The sequence below is a fragment of the Chiloscyllium punctatum genome, chromosome 8 (genome assembly GCF_047496795.1).
Source record: "Chiloscyllium punctatum isolate Juve2018m chromosome 8, sChiPun1.3, whole genome shotgun sequence".
In the NCBI taxonomy this organism is placed as follows: domain Eukaryota; kingdom Metazoa; phylum Chordata; class Chondrichthyes; order Orectolobiformes; family Hemiscylliidae; genus Chiloscyllium; species Chiloscyllium punctatum.
In genome coordinates, this window is record NC_092746.1 from 78,065,952 (window position 1) to 78,083,561 (window position 17,610).

Genomic DNA, 17,610 nt, shown 5'->3' on the forward strand with positions numbered 1-17,610 from the left:
AGGTTCTACACAACACACAAACAAGACAGGAGAGAGTGGGCAGCCCTGCCTGACTCTGGATTTGATTGGAAAGCTCTCTGATTCCAACTTGTTGATTGATCTTGCACGATTGATGTTGGTGTAGATCAGTTAGACCCAACTGCAGATTCTCTCCCCAAAGCCCACTTCGCAGAACATGTCTCTCATAAAGGTGTGTGATACCCTGTTAGAAGCCTTCTCCTGGCCCAGACTGATGAGGCAGGCATCCATGCCCTCTGTCCAGAACATATGTAATTGAATCCTTGAGGAATGTTAGGCTCTCAGAGATCATTAAGCCTGGTGCAGCACAGGTTTGGTCAGGGTGGATCACTGACCCCCAGGGCAGATCTGACCCAGTTGGCGATGACTTTTGACAGGATTTTGCAATCTGCATTCAGCAGTGAAATTGGTTGCCAATTTCTAATTTCCTCCCTCTCCCCCTTACTTGTAGATGAGTGTGATGATTCTTTTCCTCATGGATTCACAATGCTACCTGTCAGAAGCATACAGGTGGTTCTCCTATAATGCCGTAGCTGCACTCCAGAAAAACCTCACTTAGTAGAAAATTACTTAATAGAAATAATGGAGCCTATGGGAAAAGTGGGTTAGGGGCAGACCAGTAAAAGACATCACGCATGATCGCTCTAAAATCACCCAAAAATATAACACAAAGGAGCACAGCCTGAATGAAGGTTGAAATCATATTCATTTACAAAACAAAAATAAATTTAACACAAAACATTAAAAAAAAGTTTAAAAAGCTGCAATCAATACAGTACCTCTCACAGAAAGCTGCTCTATCGGCATGTGCAGAATGGCATGAAGACCAGAACTCACATCGCGCAGGCTCAGAACAGCACAGAGACTTTGGCACAAATGCAGAATGGCAATAACACTGGGCACATGTGCAAGGTGTGGAGATTTTGGCGCACATATCGGCACATGGGCAGAACGAGGTGCGTAAACCAATCTCTACTGGAATTATGCTATTGCCAACGGAGGTAAGCATTCTCCAAAATACCATTCCCTAATTCTTCAGTGACCTTACAGCCCAATTGTCCTGCCAAAAACACATTATACCAATCTACCTGTATTGTCATACACCTCCAGCAGCTCCTGGCCAATCAAGTCCACAGAGCTGAATACAACTTGGCCGGTATGCTGAGGTCTTCCAGGAGTATTATTATTTTCTAAGGACTTGAGGGCCTTGGTCAGCTCATCCAGAGATGAGGGCTGCCCAACCTCTCCCGCATACTGCCGTCTGTGACCTCCATGACAGAGGACAGAAATGATGGGAGGTGCACATCCTTGGGCTTCGTGCTATTCAGTCTAGCATAAAAGGATTTGCTGATCCTCAGGATGTCAGATTGAGATGATATTACTGAGTCATCTTCTTCCTTCAGGCTGTTGGGCACAGAGCTTGCCTTTGTGCACCTTCTGGAAGAATAAACGTGAGTACAATTCATCCTGCTCCACAACGCAGTCCTCCAAGGCAAAGAGTGAGGCATGCTGGCTGTTCACCTCCTGGAGATCCTCTGTGACATTGATCCCCATCATCTGCAGCAGGAGTAAGTTCAGCATGCTTTTCTGGAGTTTGGAAAATTTTCCCATCTTTCTATCGCCTTCTGAACACCTTTGAGGATAAAGAACCTTGTGATGTTCCCTTGACTGTTTTCCATGAGTCTACTGGAGATTCAAAGAAGGGCTTCACAGTTCTCCAACCTGTGAAATCGCTTTTGAGTTCTTCAACATTTTCTGGGGTCAACAGTTTCACATTCAGCTTCCACATTCTCTTGACGGTCTGCTACTTGTCCTGAAGATGACAGTTGGCCAGCAGAAGACAGTGGTCAGAGAAGAACAATGCTTAATGTTGGTGGATCTGATGAAGAACATTTGGGACTGCAAACAGGAAACCTAACCTTGGGCAGATAGACCTGTCTGGCCATGACTAGGCGTCTCTATGGTGCGCTCTGTTTGCTAGGGTGCCGAAGATGTTGTGCAGCTCGACGAGTTTAACTGTTTCCCTGGAATCCGACACACTTATTGTTTGGGGAGGGGTTTGATAAATGAGGATGGATGGACTGCACAAGAGAGGGGCAACCTGGGAATCATCTACAGTTTAGTCACGTCTGCCAGATCCATTCCCATATTTATGTGTGAATATATATGTATGCAAATGTATGTGTGTAATATGTCATTGTGCTTATATGTGTAATATGTGTGTTTGTCTGTGTATACATATGCGTGTAACGTGTCTGCATATATGTGTAATGTGTGTGTATGTCTACGTGTGTATATATATGTGTGTGTAAAATGTGTCTGTGCATATAGATACATATAGGTAATATTCTGGAGACCTGGGTTCGAATCCCACCACTGCAGATGGTGGAATTTGAATTCAATAAATATCTGGAATGAAGAGTCTATGATGATCATGAAACCATTGTTGATTGTTGGAAAACCTGTCTGGATCACTAATGTCCTTTAAAGAAGGAAATTGTCATTCTTACTTGCTCTGGCCTACATGTGACTGCAGACCCACAGCAATGTGGTTGACTCTTATCTGCCCACTGTGATGGGCAATAAATGCTGGCTCAGCCAGTGAAGCCCTCAACCTGCAAATGAATAAAAATGTATGTGTAATGTGTGTGTATGTCTATATGTGTGTATGTGTGCATATATATGTCTCTGTATAGCTACGTATATATGTGTTTGTATATATATATGTGTGTGTGTGTGGCTGGTGGGTGTGTGTGATGAAGAGACAGGGGCATGAGTGGGTTGTTGCTGCGGTTGTTGTTACTTTCTGCAAGTTTGTTTTTACCTGTCTGGTTGCCAGGTCGCTGTCCCTGATGATGTGCCTCACCACCGGGATGTTCCTCTTCACACTCATCCCGAGGCCGCTGGACAGGCCGCTGAGCCGAGGCCGCGGGTTGAAGAGGCCGGAGAGTTGTTTTGCTCGCCCTCTCTCACTGTTTGTTTGCTGGCGGCTGCTCTCGCCGTTGCCATGGAATCGTTGATGCCGTGTTGCTATGGAAGGAAACCCCCACTGCCGGAACCACAGTACGGCGGCCGAGGTGGCCCACTCCCGCAGTCCTACCGCGGGGTGGCGCTGCGATCCCCCCCCACCGACTCCACTACAACAGCTACAACAACCTGCATTTCCATGGTTACAGCTGGAGACATTCAGATTAAACTTTTGCAATGGACCGAACACATACGCACACAGATGATTTTAAAACACCGTTCAAGAAATCGGAATTCATAAAGCACTCAAAAGCAAAGTACTACAGATTCTGGAAATCTGCAACAAACACAGAAATACTGGAGAAACTCAGCAGGTCTAACGGTATCGATGGAGTGTGAAACAGAGTTAATGTTTCAAGTTGGATATTAATCTTCATCATAATCAGAAATACCCAGGTTGTGCCCAGTGGTATAATTCCTTAAATACAGATTGCAGTCTGGTCAACATTTTTGGTTTTAGATACTAATAAGTCATACCACATTGTAGCAGAAAGTGACCATTTCAACACGTGAAAGTCTAATTTCTATTCAATGCTATTGATTATACACCATCCCGCAACTGGCTATTGAAAAGAAACACAATCAACCACATAAAGGCTAACTACCAGAGCAGTTCAGAGTCTAGCATACTGTGAGGAGTAACTCACCACCTGACTCACTAAAGGCTGTCCACCATCTATAACGCACAAGCCAGGAGTGTGATGGAATACTTCCCACTTGCCTGCATGAGTGCAGCCCCAACAACACTCAAGAAGATTCACACTATCCAGGACAAAGTAGAACAAGCTTGATTGGTACCACTTCCACATGCATCCACTCTCTCGACCATGGATGCTCAGTTGCAGCAGTGTGTACTATCTACAAGATGCACTGCAGAAATTCACCAAAGACTCTCAGACAGCAACTTCCAAACCCACAGCCACTTCCATCTAGAAGGACAAGAGCAGCAGATATATTGGAACACGCTCACCTTCAAGTTCCCCTCCAAGCCACTCACCATCCTGATTTGGAAATAAATTGAACTTCCTTCACTGTCGCTGGGTCAAAATTCTGGAATTCACACCCTAATGGCATTGTGGGTCAACCCATAGCAGGTGTACTGCTGTGGTTCAAAAAGGTATCTCAACATCACCTTCTCAATGGCAACTAGGGAAATAAATGCTGGCCAGCCAGCAATGCCCAAATCCCACAAAATCAATTAAAAAAATAAATAATTCAGAGGCTGAATATTCTGAAGCATGTTGCTCAGGAACAGTAGTCAAATCTTCTCTTGCCTGGTTAGGTGCAGGTGTGACCGTACTCAACAAACTTGGCAGTAATCAGGCCAAGGTTGTCTAACTGGCAATTCTTACACCACATAAACTTCTACTCCCACCATCACTGGCACAATGTGGCTGACTTTCCATGAACTTCCACAGCTCAGAAACCATCACAAAGGACATGGATCACATGTATTATTGTAGGGGAAGTCGTTTGCAACAGTATTATCAGAAGACTAGTAATCCAGAACCCGAGACTAATATTCTGGAGTGTAAATTTAAATCCCACCATGTCAGATAATGAAATTTGAATTCTGTAAAATCTGGAATTAAAAGTTAGCCTGATGGTGACCATGTAGCCAATGTCAATTGATTGACTTAAAACCAGGTTGAAACACTAGTGTCTATTAAGGAAGAATTTTGTTTTCACCTGGTCTGGGCCACATGTGACACCAGACCAACAGCAATGTGGTTGACTCTTAATTACCCTCTGGTAATTAAGGGACGGGTAACAAATGCTGCTCCTTCATCAGGTGGTTGAACCTGATGAAGGAGCAGCACTCTGAAAGCTAGTGCTTCCAATTGAACCTGTTGGACTATAACCAGGTCTTGTGTGATTTTTAACTTACTTGAGAAAGGACGTGGTGGCATTAGAGACAGTTTAGAGGAGGTTCACAAGGTTGATTCCAGGGATGAAAGGGCTGTCATACAAGGACCGGTTAAATAACTTGGGCTTGTACTCGCTGGAGATCAGAAGAATGAGAAGGATCTGATTGAGGTGTATAAAATGCTAAAGGGGGTTGATGTGGTGAACACTTATTTCTCTTTGTGGGACAGTCTCGAACAAGATAGCATACATATAGAGTGAGAGGAGGTGGATTCAAAACTGAGATGAGGAGAAACTACTTCTCTCAGAGGGTTGGGAATCAATGGGACACACTGTCCCAAAGTGCAGTGGAGGCAGAATCAATCAATCGATTCAAGCAAGAAATAGATATGTTTCTGATGAAAAGCAGGATAAAGGGCAATGGGGAGCAGGCAGGAAAGTAGAGTTGAGATCAGGATAAAATCAGCATTGATTGTGTTAAATGGCAGAGCAGGTTTGAAGGGCTGAATTTCCTACTCCCGTTCACAACTCCCATGTTCCATCTTTTTCGCACCAGAGAGCGGCAGGAGCTGGGCGGAAGTGAAGGCAGAACACAAAGCCGGTCGGGAAGGTAAGTGATTGTTATTTGAGTGTGTGTGTTCTAGACTCCAGGTCCTACAAAGTAGGGCCTCCTCCTCTAACCTAAATTAAAAGTCCACAGATTTGCCACAAAAAGAGGGTCCAAGGAAGTTCCTGTGGATTGAACAGTGAGGCTTTAGCTCAGGAGTCTTTGACAAGGAGATTGAGTGAAGTGATTACGCCACAGTTGAAGAGGGTGACTGCCAAGCTGGTTCAGTGTGCTACGTGCTTGATGTGGGAGGTCAACGACTCTGATGTGTCTGGCTCGTATAAGTGTGGAAAGTGTGTGCACATTCAGCTACTGACAGAGCATATTGCAGCACTGATGAAAGAACTCGAGGACCTTAGGCTCACCTGAGAGAATGAGACCTTTCTGGACAAGACCTTCAGCGAGTTATTACACCAATTGTACCAGAAGAGAGCAGAAGAGAGCAGTCGATGAGGAAGGCAGAGAGGAGACAGGTGCAAGAGACCCTGGGGGAAGTACCTGTCAGGAACAAGTTGAATCTTTTGGAAACAGTAGAGGCAGATAACACTGCCAGTCCGAGAGGCGGCCAGGTCTGTCAATCAAATGTTGGCGTGGAGACAGAGCGGAAGAATCGGACATTGCACAGAGCCGTGATAATAGGGGACTCCATAGTGAGAGGAACTGACCGGGGTTTTTGTGGCAGCAGACGGGACTTAAGGAAGGTGTGTTGCCTTCCTGGTGACAGGGTTAAAGACATCACAGACAGAGTGCAGGAAATCCTCAAGGACGAAGGTGAAGAGCCAGAGGTGGTGGTACATGTCGGCACAAATGATGTCGGGAAGAAGAGGAGGAACATACTACAGCGGGACTTCGGAGAACTAGGAAGAAGGCTGAAAAGCAGGACGTCCAAGGTGGTTATCTCCGGTTTGCTTCCAGTTCCTCGGGCTGGTGAGGCCAGAAACAGGGAGATAATGGACTTGAACGTGTGGCTGGGGAACTGGTGCAGGAAGCAAGGATTTAAATTCGTGGATCACTGGGGTATGTTTTGTGGTAAGCATAAATTCTACAAGAGAGACGGTTTGCACCTTAATAGGTTAGGGACCAGCATTCTGGCAGGCAGGTTTGCTACTGCAACACAGCTACATTTAAACTAAGTAGCAGGGGGGAGGGGACAAACTGGATGTTTAAGAAGGAAATTGGAGGCAAAGTTAGAACAAGGGAAGTCAAGAAAGACAACTGTATCAATGAGGCAGAAAACTCAAAAAGGGATCATGCTGTAAGGTTGAGTGAAATAGGAGTTGATGGGAAGGATGAGGGCAGTAACAAATTAAAAATACTATATATGAATGCACGAAGCAAAAAAAAGACAAAAAGTGGTGCAGGCTCGAAGGGCAGAATGGCCTACTCCTGCACCTATTGTCTATTGTCTATAATGCTAGCATTCATTGTCTATGTTATATGGATTAATACATAGAGAAGACTCAGACCATTTCATAATGGCAGTGGTGCTTGACCCACTTTAAAATAGAAATTTGTTTTTTCTCTTTTTCCTACAACTTTGTGGAGACATTACTAAGTGACTATTTAAAGAATTATAAATGGTTCACTTCATCTGACTGCCAGGGATAACTAGCTCTCAGTCCGATTCGCCACTCACTAAACACCATCAAATTTCCAAGTGCATACACCATAAAACTAGTCATTAAACATACTTGTAGCTTATGGCTTAAATCTTCTGAACTCTGGACAGTTGGGTGACTGGATGTACAACCAAAGGCACACTTCACAATGCCTCGGAAGTCTGAACAATTGACTTCAAGAGATCCATCTGCTCCCTGATATCTACCAAAAAGGTGTCCAACCAAAAAGGTGTAAGGTGGAAATTCCACCTTACTTATCTGGAAAATACCCAAGAATTGTCAGACAGAAAAGTCATGATTGAACTCCTGGGCAAATGCACATAATGAACCCCCTCTCCCCAGTTCCTCCCTTGACAATCTGACCATGTCACTGGACTCCCCAGCTCCCTTGCCTACCACCATCCTAGGATTTACCATTGACCAGAAGCTGAACTAGACTTGCAATTGCTATAGGAGCAGGTCATTCTGTGATTACCATTGCCTGTTCCCCATCATGAGACACAACTCAGGAGTATGATGGAATACTCTCTGCCTGCCTAGACAGGTGCAACTCCAACAATACTAAAAAAAAGGCCGTCTTGACTGGCTTAAAAATTCACTCGCTTCACCACCTATGCACAATGATGCACTGCAACAACTCACAAAGGTTCATTCAATAGCACCTTCCAAATACACAAACTCTATCGCAAACTCTATCATCCAGAAGAAGGACACCAGTTGCATCAGAACACCACCATCCATGAGCTCCTGACATGGAATTATATTGTACTTTCACTGGAGCTGGTCAAAATCTTGGAACTTCTTTTCTAACAATACTGTGGGTATACTTATATCAGATGGGGTCCAGTGATTCCTGAGGGCAGCTCACTACCACTTTCTCATGGAACATTAGGGAATACACATAAATGCTGGTCTATCCAATAATATCCACATCTCATGAAAGAATTTTTTAAAATCTGAGACTGCAACACTAATGTTTGTGGCACTCCACGAGTTACAGCTTGCCAAACTGAGAATGTCTCAAAAGTTTTTAAAAAATTGGTAAACAGCAAAATTCATAGCTGACCTTGGAGGATACTGTGTGGGAGCGCTCAGAGAACAGGAGCAGATAAGTGCATGGTTCTTATGTGTAACATTTGGTTTCTTTTTTAAATAATGAATAGAGTGGGTTCTTTTTGGTTATATGTTTTATTGAGAAACGTCTCTTGATTAAAATTTAAAAATATAAAACATAGGTACTAAGTTAGCTTGAAGCAGTGTTTTTAGAGCAGTAAGATCTATTTTCTGTAGATTGTTAAGGTGCAAAGATAACCTTTATTAGAGTAATGTGCTCTTCCCTTCGGATGTGGGAGATGAGGGAGAATTTCCATGTTACTATGATTATGCCTGCAGTAAGTGTATTTGGTGGCGAATTCTATCAGATTGCATGGATCAGTTGGAGCAGCAGTTGGAGGCAATGAGGAATATACAGGAGCTAGGACATGTGATGGATGGCAGTTATACGAAGAGAGAAAAACCACAGATACAGTCAGGTAGATGGCTTACCGACAGGAAAATTAGGAAAGGAAGGCAGATAGTACATGAGTCTCCTGTGGCTATCACCATCTCAAACAAGTTTGCTATTTTGGAAAACGTAAGAGGTGATAGACTCTCAGGGAAATGTAGCACAAACAGCCAGGTTTCTGGTACTGTGACTGGCTGTAATGTAACGAGGGGTACATCAGGTTCCAAGCAATCGATGGTGATAGGGGACTCTTGTGACAGAGGCACAGACAGGCGTTTCTGTGGCTGAAAGTATGGAAAATAAAGAGCATGAAAGCATGGGAAGAGTTAAAGCATGAAGACTACTGGCAGTCTGTGGTCTGTGGCAGTCAAGATGGGATAAGAATAGTGGAATGCTCTTACACCAATTAGCAGAGTAAGGTTAAGGCTGAAAGATCACTATGGCGAGATGAGATAACAGTAAGTAGAGTTTTCCTGTTAAGAGTTATTACGACAGGTTTGGGACCATAAATATTTGGGACATGACATTAAAATATCTAATTAATAGTTAGTAGAGTCAGCTTGAGACAGGAGACTATTGTAATAGGTGGAACAGCTAAATAACTATCATGACAGGTTAGTCTGGAATGGAAGATCACTGTAGCAGAAGTGATAATAAATATCTAATTATGACATTAGGAAAATATTAAATGGGGTCTGGAATGAAAGACCATTGTTGCAAAGAGTTAGCAATAAATATCTAACCGTGAGATTAGAATAACATTAAGTGGAATGCACAACTAAAGAGATAATAGGAACTAACATCATTAGTTTATTGTGAAGCTAGAGTGAGGTACTTTGATTAGTATAGTTGGACATGCTGATAAGCTAACAGAAACATGATAACAAAGATATAAAAATCCACAGACCCTGAGGATCGTGGGCATTCGAAAATCTGCTTTCTCAGTGTCATGGTTTTTTGGTTGCAGATAAAAGACCTACTTCTTGAAGAACTCTCTGCATTTCCTGGTGATTCTACATTTTCTCCATGATAAAAGCAAGAAATCAGAATAGTGTGTTGCTTCCCTGGTGCCAGGATCAAAGATATCTCGGAGTAAGTGCAGAACATTCTCAAAGGGGTATGGGACCAGCAGGATGTAGTTGTACACATTGGATGTTCTGAACGGAGAATATAAGAAGTTAGGTAGGAAGTTAAAAGGATTTCCTCAAGGGTAGCAATATCTGGATTACTCCTGGTGCTAAGAGCCCGTGAGGGTAGGAGTATGAGGATAGAGCAGATATTTGTGTTACTGAGGAACTGGTGCAGGGGAGAAGGGTTTACATTTTTGGATCATTGGAATCTGTTCTGGGGTAGAAGTGTCCTGTATAAGAAGGATGGATTGCACCTGAATTGGAAGGGGACTAATATACTGGTAGGGAAATTTGCTAGAGCTGCTCAGGAGGCTTAAAGCTAGTAAGGTGGGGGTGTGGGACCCAGGGAGATAGTGAGGAAAGAGATCAGTCTGAGACTGGTACAGTTGGGAAAAGGAACAAGTCAAACAGTCATAGAGATGCACAGTATGGAAACAGACCCTACGGGCCAACTTGTCCAAGCCAACCAGATATCCAAACCTAATCTACTCCCACCTGCCAGCACCCGGCCCATATCCCTCCAAATCCTTCCTATTCATATACCCATCCAAATGCCTTTTAAATGTTGCAATTGTACCAGCCGCCACCACTTCCTCTGGCAGCTCATTCCATATACGTACAACCCTCTGCGTGAAAAAGTTGCCCCTTAGGTCTCTTTTATATCTTTCCCCTCTCACCCTAAACCTATGCCCTCTAGTTCTGGACTCCTGACCCCAGGGAAAAGACTTTGCCTATTTATCCTATCCATACCCCTCATAATTTTGTAAACCTCTATAAGGTCACCCCTCAGCCTCCGAAACTCCAGGGAAAACTGATCAAGATCCCGATGTAATGTGAGGCAACCTTCTCTGCTGTCCACTGCACCTCCAATTTTGGTGTCATCAGCAATCTTACTAACTATACCTTTTATGCTCACCTCCAAATCACTTATATAAATGATGAAAAGTAGTGGATCCAGCACCGATCCTTGTGGCACTCCACTGGTCACAAGCCTCCCGTCTGAAAAACAACCCTCCACCACTCTCTGTCTTCTACCTTTGAGCCAGTTTTGTATCCAACTGGCGAAATCTCCCTGTATTCCATAAGATCTAACCTTGTTCACCAGTGTCCCATGGGGAACCTTGTTGAACGCCTTATTGAAGTCCATATAGATCACATCTACCGCTCTGCCCTCATCAATCCTCTTTGTTACTTCTTCAAAAACCTCAATCAAGTTTGTGAGACATGATTGCCCATGCATAAAGCCATGTTTACTATCCCTAATCAGTCCTTGCCTTTCCAAATACATGTGCATCCTGTCCCTCAGGATTGTCTTCAACAACTTGCCCACTACTGACGTCAGGCTCACTGGTCTATAGTTCCCCGGCTTGTCCTTAACACCTTTCTTAAACAGTGGCACCACATTAGCCAACCTCCAGTCTTCCGACACCTCACCTGTGACTATCGATGATACAAATATCTCAGTTCGAGTCATGGCAGGCAAAGCAGAGAACGGAGTAAATTAAACTGCATTTATTTCAATGCAAGAGGGTTAACAGGGAAGGCAGATGAGCTCAAGGTTTGGGTAACATGGGACTGGGATATCAAAGCAATTACAGAGACATGGCTGAGGGATGGGCAGAACTGGCAGTTTAATGTTCTAGGATACAATTGCTATAGGGATGATAGAAAGGGGCAAGAGAGGAGGGGGAATGGGGTTTTTTAATAAGGGATAACATTACTGCTGTATTTAGGGAGGATATTCCTGGGAATATGTCCAGGGAAGTTAATTGGGTGGTATTCAGTAATAAGAAAGAGATGATTACCTTATTGGGATTGTACTATGGACGCCCCAAGTCAACAGGAAATTGAGAAACAAATTTGTAAGGAGATCTCAGTTATCTGTATGAATAAAAAGGTGGTAATAGTAGGGAATTTTAACTTTCTAAACATAGACTGGGACTGCCATGGTGTTAAAATGGAAAGGAATTTGTTAAGCGTGTACAAGAAAGTTTTCTGATTCAGTATGTGGATGTACCTACTAGAGAAGGTGCAAAACCTGACTTACTCTTGGGAAATAAGACAAGGCAAGTGACTGAGGTGTCAGTGGGGGAGCAGTTTGGGGCCAGCGACCATAATTTTACTAGTTTAAAAATAGTGATGGGAAAGGATGGATAGGATCTAAAAGTTAAAGTTCTAAATTGGAGGAAGGCCAATTTTGACAGTAAAGCTTATTTAATAATGGATTGCAGCATTTTGTTTGCGGCATTTATGCCAAAGGGCTAATAGAACAGAGCACAACTGATCGACCTTGTTGATTATCAAAAACATTAAAACAGCTTGATTGTTTCTCTCTAAGTAACGAAAGGCGCTGTGATTATGACACTCCTGATTTTCTTCCAATCACATGACATGCATCTCCCAGTATTTTGGTAGATATTTTGGTAGATTAATATTACTTTATTATACTCAATACTCTGGGCACTCTCCCATGTTATCTGGCAAAAATCTAATTTAATAAATTAGCTTCATAAAGCTGGCAGCTTTAAGCTTTATTCTATTGTAAACTCTAAACCCCCAAATCCCATTCAGCATATACTATTAATTGCAAATTAATCACATGATAGTTGGCCCTTAATTAATCTGGTTCTCACTGATTAAATCAAACATTGTTACTAATGTGTTTCATCTGCCTTTAGTTTTAGGAATATTCATTCTGTGTAGGATCCAGCTTATGTATTTCTACTGTCAGTTATTTTCACACACTCCAGGTCTGTCAGACAAATCAGCATGATAAATTAGCTACTGCAATACTGGAGACTGTATGTATAACTAGAAGATATAGTTTTAGCCTTTATTGTCGGCTGCAACCCTGACAATTCAAGCGGCTAATGCCAGTGGCAATGTTACTTTGACCACGAGAGGGAGAGGTGTCTAGCAATCACTGGCCTGTATAAGCCTCTCTCAACCTTGAGAGAATGCTGTCAGTTAAATCTATCTCTGATGATCAGAGTTTGTTGCGATCAAATGGGTAAAAAGAATAATAACAGAAGTCGCATTTTCTCATATATTTTTATTGATCTGTACGAAGCAAAATGCCCACTGATAACATTCACTTTCCTTTCGTTCTGTTGCTCAGCTATTCACTCATGTTGACGTTCATTCACTCATGAATCTAGGTATTGGTTGTGGACATAGCAAGCTAATTTCACACTGTCTACAATTTTATTTAATCTTAAAACCAGACGTCAGATGTTAACTTTGAATTTTTTAATCTGTCCGTGATCTCTAATTTTAAATATGGTGTGTCTCTCTGAATTTTTAACCTGAATTCAATCTTTGTTCATCTGTGTGTGTATTTTGGCTGCCCCTCCAGACATAAATTATTACTTCTACTTTCCTTTGTTTTACTGCATCCATAGTCTCAATCTGTTCCTTGCTTCCTGTTACTCAGTTAAATCATCCTCCTTCCCGTTGACTCACCTATTTCCTGCCTGTCATAATTAATCACCACTCTGTTTTCTTATTCTTCTGCCACTTTCCCAAACTTTTATCCTTATACGGTAAACTGATAGTTGTCCCTTGTCTGTCTTCACTTTCTCTATTTTTGGCATTTTTGCTGCCATTTCACAAAAAAACAACCACAACTACCCCACACTTAAATACACTTCCTTGACATAACTTTGGAAGCTAACCTCGATAATCACTTTGCTAACTCATGGACCACAAACAACACTACCTCCTTGAACTCTGAATCAACTACCACTCCAGAACAATTTGTTTTTACCAAAAGTATTGCTCTTGTCAGCCCTGATCTTATGATGATTACATTCATAGCTTTGCTTTGAGTGAAATTTGGTTCAGATGTAGCAACACCTTGTGCCTGGTTGAACTTCCCACTGCTGACAATAGTTAACATGACATTCCTGCAGCATGGAAGCAGGCCATTAGGCCCATTGAGTCCAAACCGACCATCCAGATCTACCCTATCGCTAACCCAGCATTTCCCATGGTTAATCCACCGAGCCTGCACATCCCTGGAGATTATGTGCAATTTAGCATAGCCAATCCACCTAACCAGCACATCTTTGCACTGTGGGAGGAAACCAGAGCACCTGGAGGAAGTCCACACTGACACGGGGGGAATGTGCAAACTCCAGTCATCCCTGAGGGGTGGAATCAAACCCAGGATCCTGGCACTGTGAGGCAGCAGTACTCACCACTGAGCTACCATGCCGTTCCACTAAGCACGACACCAATATGCTCCTTATTGTCATTACACTTCGAATATTTCTCTTCCATTGAACACTTCATCCTGCTGTACTCCAATCAATCTCCATTAAAATCCATTTTCTACTAGAATGCCATCCTGAATTTGTCAGAAAGAAACCTCCTCTATTTTCCCTCCCCCAAGCATTCCAATGAGCAACTTCTCATTGTCACTGATTTCAATGTCTCTCTCTCCTCTGAACTTGGATCATAAAGAGCAAAATAGAATTTTGTTTTTTATAAGTTCTGTGAAGGTAACTTGCTTTTCTTAAAGGACAGAAATTAATTATTTTTAAGTAGTGAGCCAAAATAGCAATTTGAAGAAATCCTGCTACTTAAGTGAAATGGCAATGGAAGCTAACTGATAATATAATTTCTGAAATGTGCATGAAGTTGAACTTCATGATCTATACAAATGAGGGCCAAGTGCCAGAAGCAGGTAGCATATCAGATGAAAAAATCCACACTCACAGAAAGGCAGTCCAATTTTTGGCAAGGTCCAGGTCACCTGAGTTGTCAAAAAGCTTTGTGCAGATTCCAATCAAGAAGAGGCATGACTGAATTGGCACTGAGGATTTACAAGGTATAGCGCTGGATCTACCCTCACAATGAGGCTGAGCAATGAGAAGGTCAGTATGCTAGTGTACACAATTGGTGGCTGTTCAGATTCAAGTAAAAACATGTCATTCGAGGGTTTGAGGACAAACATCTACACTCCCGTGGTCCTTCAATGTGACACCATCCTGCAACACACCAACCGTCACCATCTTAGTGACCCTCCAAGCTACCGTGAAATAAAAAAAACCCATCTATCAGCTGAAAAACAACGAGGCCTGCTGCACAGATAGAATTCTTCCTGAAGGATTATAGTATGGTGGACTTGCACTCTTGACACTAATCCACAATTCCATCCCTTTTACTGGAAGGAAAAGAGCATGCTGAGAGATTTCAGAGGAGCCATAACTGTGATTATCTTCAAGAAAAGTGACAGGTCCAACTGTAGAAATTACCGAGGAATTTCCTCACTGCCACCACTGGAAAGGTCATCATGAGAATCCGCCTCAATTGCCTCTTACCAGTGTCTGAGGAGCTCCATCTGCAGTCTTAATGTAGCTTCCACCCATCAAAAGACACAATGGTCATGATTTTCATTGTGTGACAAATCCAAGTACAGGAAACAGCACCAATTTCTGTACATGGCCTTCCTCAATCTCACAACTCTGTCACCTGTGAGGGATAACATCCTCCTCAAATTCAGCTGCCGTAGAAATTTATCACCACACTCTATCTGCTTCACGATGACATGCAAGTTGTGATCCTCACCAAGGGATCCACCACAGACTCAACATGAGTGTAAACTGGGACAAAGCAGATTGACATCATCACTTGAATGCTTTTCTCCATCTCCATCAACATTCCACCCATCTCCACTAGAATGGAGCAAACCTACAAGAGGAGCAGGATACTGTTCAACCTTTGACCCTTACGGGCCTGAACCAAGACCATTCAAACTTCTGCCTTTGAGCTGTAGCACACAGCCTGGGTGCACCCTCTGAGGTTGAACTATAAACCATCATCGACACATTCATCATGGCATATGGAAGAATAGGTCTTAGACTAAACGTCGAAAAACAAAGGTTTTCTACCCAGATGCTCCTACAACACAACTTCAACCATCAAAATCAGAGGGATCTCTTGTACAATGTCAATGATTTCCCATTCCTCGGGAGCCTCCTCTCAGTGTGACATTGATGATGAAATCCAACACTGACTCCAATGTGCCAGTGCAGCCTCCCCATGCATGAGGAATAGTGTTCAAAGTCCGAGATCTCAAATCCATCATCTAGCTCATGGTGTACAGATCACCCCCTGGTGCCCAATCTCCTGTTTGCATCAGAAAATGTGCTCCATGTACAGCAACAGCAGAAAACCCTGGAGAGTTATTACCAACACCGTCTTTGAAACATCCTGCAAATCTACTCACAGATCAGCGTACCAATGTTAGAGTCCTCTCCCAGACCAGTATCTCCAGTATCGACATCAGGCACACCCAGCTTTGATGGTGGTCCACATTGGCTGCCTGCCCGACACAAGACTCCTTAATCAAGTGCTCGACTCTGAGCTCTGCAATAGCAAGTGATCACTAGGAGACCAGAGGAGATGCCACAAGAACACCTGAAAGCCTTCCTAAACAAATGCAACATTCCCATTGATACATTGGATTTGCCTGTGTTAGAATGCACAAAATGGAGAAGAAGCATCCCCAAAGACACCAACCACTTTGTGCATCACTGAGTGGAGCATGTGGTGGCCAAGGGTGAGCAGAAGGAGTACACAGAATCCAGAGTGTCCCACCCTCTTACCTCAAACAATATCTGGGGCAGTGTCTTAAGCTCCAGGATTGGACTATTCAACCAGCATAGAACCCAGTCCCCTGGAGTGAAACCAGGTCATCTTTTCTCCTGAGGGATTGAAAAGAAAGAGTAAGGGAACACCACATTCAGTGCTGTGTATTTGGTTTGGATGAGACATTAAACTGAAACCCATTTGCACACTTGACTGGATATCAAAGTTTATATGGCATTATTTCAAAAAGGGTAGAGGGTTATCCATAACATCCTGATCAATAGTTCAAAACAGATTATATGGCAGTATCAAAATGCAATGATTTGGATGTGAGCATGAGGTATAGTTAGTAAGTTTGCAGATGACACCAAAATTGGAGGTGTATTGGACAGCGAAGAAGGTTACTTCAGATGACAACGGGATCTTGATCAGATAGACCAATGGACTGAGAAGTGGCAGGTGAAGTTTAATTTAGATAAATGTGAGGTGCTGCATTTTGGGAAAGCAAATGTTAGCAGGACTTATACACTTAATGGTAAGGTCCTAGGGAGTATTGCTGAACAAAGAGACCTTGGAGTGCAGGTTCATAGCTCCTTGAAAGTGGTGTTGCAGGTAGATAGGATAGTAAAGAAGGCGTTTGGTATGCTTTCCTTTATTGGTCAGAGTATTGAGCACAGGAGTTGGGAGGTTATGTTGCGGCTGTACAGGACATTGGTTAGGCTACTGTTGGAATATTGTATGCAGTTCTGGTCTCCATCCTATTGGAAGGATGTTGCGAAACTTGAAAGGGTTCAGAAAAGATCTACAAGGATATTGCTGGGGTTGGAAGATTTGAGCTATAGGGAGAGGTTGAATAGGCTGGGGCTGTTTTCCCTGGAGTATTGGAGGATGAAGGGCGTCCTTATAGAGGTTTATAAAATCATGAGGGGCATGGATAGGATAAATGAACAAAGTCTTTTCCCTGGGATAAGGCAGTCCAGGACTAGAGGGCATAGGTTTAGGGTGAGAGGGGAAATATATAAAAGAGACCTAAGGGTGGTACGTGTATGGAATGAGGGTGGTACGTGTATGGAATGAGCTGACAGATGAAGTGGAGGAGACTGGTACGATTGCAACATTTAAGAGGAATTTAGATGGGTATATGAATAGGAAAGGTTTGGAGGGATATGGGCCGGGTGCTGGCAGGTGCGACTAGATTTGGTTGGGATATCTGGTCGGCACTGACAAGTTAGACCGAAGGTGGAT

General features: G+C 43.1%; 1 protein-coding gene across 13 annotated transcripts in view; it reads right to left on the reverse strand.

Moving 5' to 3' along the window:
- steap2 (STEAP family member 2, metalloreductase) overlaps positions 1–17,610 on the reverse strand; it is a 226,015-nt gene that overhangs the window by 115,211 nt on the left and 93,194 nt on the right. Inside the window, exon 1 of one of the 13 annotated variants that reach the window (XM_072575880.1) lies at positions 2,843–3,019. The exons of the other annotated variants lie outside the window; for them this stretch is intronic. Within the exon in view, the coding sequence (XP_072431981.1) occupies positions 2,843–2,911 (69 nt within the window). The 5' untranslated portion in view covers positions 2,912–3,019. Of the gene's footprint in view, positions 1–2,842; positions 3,020–17,610 lie in introns of those variants that run through there. 13 annotated transcript variants of the gene reach the window in all.